Raw genomic sequence first — 4,770 nt, 5'->3', positions numbered from 1 at the left:
ATAATACAGCGGAGCAGAGAGCAATCCTTGTGTCCTTCAAGTCGCTGAAGAGGACTGAGGAGGACGCTTGTGCCCCCGAGAAAGCCAATGAGAAGCAGCGGCGCCGCGCCATCGACATCTCCATCCAACGGGCGTCAATAGAGGAGGCAGGACGCCGCCTCTTCGAGGACGAGTGGCAGCGGCTCGTCGAGGACCCGACGGAACGGCGAGCTCTTTTCGTGGAGCTCCCGAGGATGCGACAGCTTCGAGAGCGGAAGAAGGAGCGAGGCGACGCCGGGGTGGGGCTATCGAGCGCCTCGAAGGACGGCGAGTAGGCCAGGTAGATCAACTAGCCGTTCTCTTTCAAAATTGCAAAATATAATCAGATTTAAATGAGAACTTTTATTTTAGTGCTATTAAAATGTTTTGGAGCATCGTTTGGGGACGTCCAGGTGCGGTGGGAAACGAACATCTTTCAAAAGCGATATTCCCTTATGACATTCCTAAACACTTGATTTGACAATTTTTTTCCCGGACACAGTTTGAGAGATGCGCTAGCTACAAAATATGAATAGTGAATGAAAAAATAATACGGTCGACTAGCCATGGCCGGTGGCCTCTGATTTAAGTTAAAAAAAAGTGAAAGAAACCACCATAAAATATGTATGTATGCATTATAGATATTAAGAGGATTGATATAATTGTTTTCTGCACATAGTTAAATTTTACAGATTTTAATTTTGATAAAGTAATTATATGCAAAGGATTTTGGGAAGGAGCGAGTATGAACGACGATGACAAACTACAGTAGACACTGGTGCTGACCCTGCACGCCATGCTGTCGCTACAGTCCCTGGATCCCAGTGATAATTCTCGCATCACGCCTATATTTATTACGATGACACGCCGCTCCCCCACATCACTCCTGCTTTCGTAATTCGTATACTAACCACTCTCCGGCGTCTCCTCTGCCTGCCATGGCGTCCGGCCATTCCCAGCTGCCCGAAGCCGCGCTGTGGCTGCTTCTGGCAACGCTGGCGCTCAGCATCGGCAGCAGCGCGGCAGCGTCGGCGTCGGCGCCGCGTGTGCCGGCGGTGATCGTGTTCGGTGACTCGACGGTGGACACGGGCAACAACAACCAGATCGGCACGACGCTGCGGTCCAACTTCCCGCCCTACGGCCGCGACATGCCTGGCGGCGCCCGCGCCACGGGCCGGTTCGGCAACGGGCGCCTCCCGCCGGACTTCATCTCCGAGGCGCTGGGCCTGCCGCCGCTCGTCCCGGCCTACCTCGACCCCGCCTACGGCATCGCGGACTTCGCGCGCGGCGTCTGCTTCGCCTCCGCCGGCACCGGCGTCGACAACGCCACCGCCGGCGTCCTGGTAAGCGCTCGACGCCCCCCAATTGCTGTGATCGTGCTGGTCGGCACCGATAATCTTTTGAGATTTTCGGTTGAATTTTGTCGAAATGCGAGACTGATCTAGCGCCGCGCGCATACGTATAGCCGTATTCGTACGTGCGCCTGCGCATTGGCGCCGTGCTAGCTAGGCGATTAGTTAGCGGGAGGCCATTAGTTGCGCTGCACGGAGGTCGGTGAGAAAGTAGTAGCTAGCAGGCGCCTGCTGGCCTGCTACACTGCTGCTGTCGTAGTGACGCAGTGTACCCTCGTCAACTGTCGTTTCGCGGCGGTTTAAGGATCACGGGCATATGGTGGTTTCTCCCTCTCGGCAGCTCTGGTTGGTGGTTACCTGCTGGAGTATACATGACGTTTCTCAACAATGGAGATGTCAATTCTTGATAGCCATTTTCTTCATCGTTCAACCACCTAGCCGGCGTTTTAATACAGTAGTACTAGTAGGGAAGCTCTAGAATCTAGTAGACTCTAGACACTGCTGGACCCAAGTTCTTTTCTCCGATCGATTTGTACGTGGTTGCCGGCAATGTGCTCGGCACAATTTCTCAGCTAGCGCCAATGCATGCATGCATGCACAGGGACGACGCGGCGGCGGTGACCACTGACTGATCGCTAGCCTGCATGCGCAAGTCAGCACAAGCCATCTGCATCACTGCAGAGGACCTTGGCAATTATTTTTCTCCAGACCATCCACTGATGCCTTCATCATTCCCGCCTTTATTAGCATGCACAGTTGCTTGAGACTGTCTTAAACTTCCAGTTAACTTTGTGATTAGTACTAGTACAATTTCCAAAGCACAAGGGTCCATCGGGCCATCGGCCATCATCCACCGCTGCAGCATGTGGGACATTAACCATCAGCCGCCATTGCCGCTGTTCACCTATGCCAAATTATCCTTTATATAAAATCATCCAAATTGATCACTGTACCATGTTAAGGATCATTGTACTCTGTTAATCATGCACACGGATGATGGGAAGATATTACTTTTAATACCGTAACTATTGACAAATTAAAGTTTGGTCCCTAGGCAGTCAAGTATAAATTGGTCCTCTTACCTCTCATACCACAAATTTGTGATCCTTAACACTCAAATTTCTTAGCATTTTCCCCGGTGAAAATGTTTTTCACCATACCGTTTTAGAATATTCAGAAGCAGGCATGTAGACCAGTCAACACAAATACCCGCAAAAACTTTAAATGTAATTCAAGTGAAAACAGAAAATTCTAAAACATGGGGGAAAATGAAACTCAACTGATCTCATAAACTGGTAGGTAAGACATATTTTAAAACATAAGACTAAGGACAAAATTGCATAAAAAATGAGGATATTTTAGAAACACTTCTTCTAGAAGAGAAAAAATGCAACCTAGAAGAATCATGAATATTCTAGAAAAAATATTGGAAGTAAGGAACGTTAAGAGTGAAATTGGAACGAAAGAATAATCAAATTCCATAAAACATTTCTGTTTATTATTATTTTTTAAAATAAATAAGATGTTAAGTAACTTTACAGGAATAGAAAAATTATGGTTTTCCCAAACTTTGATTGCCCTTTTAATATCCTTTCATTTATTTTTACATTTTTATTCATATTTATTAAAAAAACTGAGATAAAATGTTTGACTTTTCCATAATTAATTAAGAACAAAAAAGTTACCCAATTTTCAATTCTCTGTGCTGAATGACGTACCACATGTGTCTAATATTGTTAGACCAAGCCATGAAACAAATCAGTTCAGTTGGAGCAACTGAGCAAGAGAGCAAATCTTGATAGTGTTTGACATCTCATAGAACAGAAAGGTTCTATGGTGGTGATTTTTGACTTCCGGCTACTAGTTATCCTGCAAAAAATTTGGATGTAGCCAATAATTTATCTCACAAATGTGCAAAATATCAATATCAATTTCATATACTTTGTATTCTGAGCTATAAAAAATGACAAACATGTGAACTAACTATGTGTATTTTCAAATCTTCAACTTTTTTTCAGATTTTTTATTTTTATGAAGACCACAATACGAAGAATTTTGCATTGCAATTTTACATGCCTATAGGATATCTGAAAATTGAAGATATTCTATTATGTAAAAATTTACAAAAGTTTTACAATTTTACATGCCTATAGGATATCACATAATAGAATATCTTCAATTTTTTAGACTTTTGTAAAACTTATGAATATGATTTTTAAATTTTAAAAACGAAGGGATTGCTGAACTCGGGAGTCAAAGACACTTTTTCAAAGTTTCTAGTAGTATTAGACTATGACAATGTTAAATTTTTTTTGAATTTTCTTTAACCTTATGAATATGATATTAAAAAACTTTAAAGAAGGGATTGCTGAGCTCAGGAGTCAATGACTCTTTTCGAAGTTTCTAGTAGTAATTAGAGTCTGACAATGGTCCAGAATCCGATTATTGTAATTTTGGGTCTACTAACTGTCAAAATTCGTTCAGTTTGAGCAAGGAAAACGAATGCGGGAACAGAATTCGTCTGCTGAGTTGCTTTACTCCAAAGTGCAAGCCTGCATGCGTGCAATTTACTGACAAACACGTCCTATTAGTCAGTGATTCCGCTGTGGAAGGAGGTGGAGTACTACAAGGAGTACCAGGTCCGGCTGCGCGCCTACGCCGGCGCCGCGCGCGCCCGCGCCATCGTCCGCGGCGCGCTCCACGTCGTCAGCATCGGCACCAACGACTTCCTCGAGAACTACTACATGCTCGGCACCGGCCGGTTCCTGCAGTACACGGTGGCCGAGTTCTCTGACTTCATCGTCGACGGCGCGCGCCGCTTCCTCTCGGAGATCCACCGCCTCGGCGCGCGCCGCGTCACCTTCGCGGGCCTCTCCCCCATCGGCTGCCTCCCGCTGGAGCGCACCACCAGCTTGCTCCGCGGCCGCGGCGGCTGCATCGAGGAGTACAACCGGGTGGCCAGGGAGTACAACGCGAAGCTGGATGCCATGGTGCGCGGCCTCCGCGCCAAGCTCCCTACCCTCAAGCTCGCCTACATCCCCGTCTACGACGCCATGCTCGACTTCATCACCAACCCGGGCAAGTTCGGGCTGGAGAACGTGGAGGAAGGGTGCTGCGCGACGGGGATGTTCGAGATGGGGTTCATGTGCAACGACCAGGCGCCGCTGACGTGCGACGACGCCGATAAGTTCCTCTTCTGGGACGCCTTCCACCCCACGCAGAAGATCAACCGGATCATGGCCAACAACACCCTCAACGATTGCTACCAGCAAGGCGTCCTATGATTTTTTTTAAAATTCGATCCAATGATTATTTTGTGGAGCAAAACGTGAGCAAATTATATCGTGAACACAACCAATCGAGAAAGAAATTATTTTACTGAGCAATTACTTTCAGTTCA

At 46.6% G+C, this 4,770-nt stretch overlaps 1 protein-coding gene across 1 annotated transcript; it reads left to right on the top strand.

The window, feature by feature from the left end:
* The first annotated feature begins 890 nt into the window (after positions 1 to 890).
* Positions 891 to 4,770, top strand: LOC127307522 (GDSL esterase/lipase At4g26790). Its single transcript, XM_051338242.2, has 2 exons — positions 891 to 1,361; positions 3,962 to 4,770. The coding sequence occupies exons 1-2, from the start codon at positions 957 to 959 to the stop codon at positions 4,652 to 4,654; spliced, it is 1,098 nt and encodes a 365-aa protein (XP_051194202.1). The 5' UTR covers positions 891 to 956; the 3' UTR covers positions 4,655 to 4,770.

Source organism: Lolium perenne, chromosome 6, assembly GCF_019359855.2.
Source record: "Lolium perenne isolate Kyuss_39 chromosome 6, Kyuss_2.0, whole genome shotgun sequence".
In the NCBI taxonomy this organism is placed as follows: domain Eukaryota; kingdom Viridiplantae; phylum Streptophyta; class Magnoliopsida; order Poales; family Poaceae; genus Lolium; species Lolium perenne.
Note: the sequence above shows the minus strand (reverse complement) of the source record. Positions and strands in the feature narration are given on the sequence as shown.

Excerpts from the sequence above, each read along its gene's own strand:
- LOC127307522 (XM_051338242.2), top strand. The coding sequence starts at position 957 with ATGGCGTCCGGCCATTCCCAGCTGCCCGAAGCCGCGCTGTGGCTGCTT. Across the intron at positions 1,362-3,961 it reads ACGCCACCGCCGGCGTCCTG|TCAGTGATTCCGCTGTGGAA; the intron begins GTAAGCGCTCGA and ends ACGTCCTATTAG.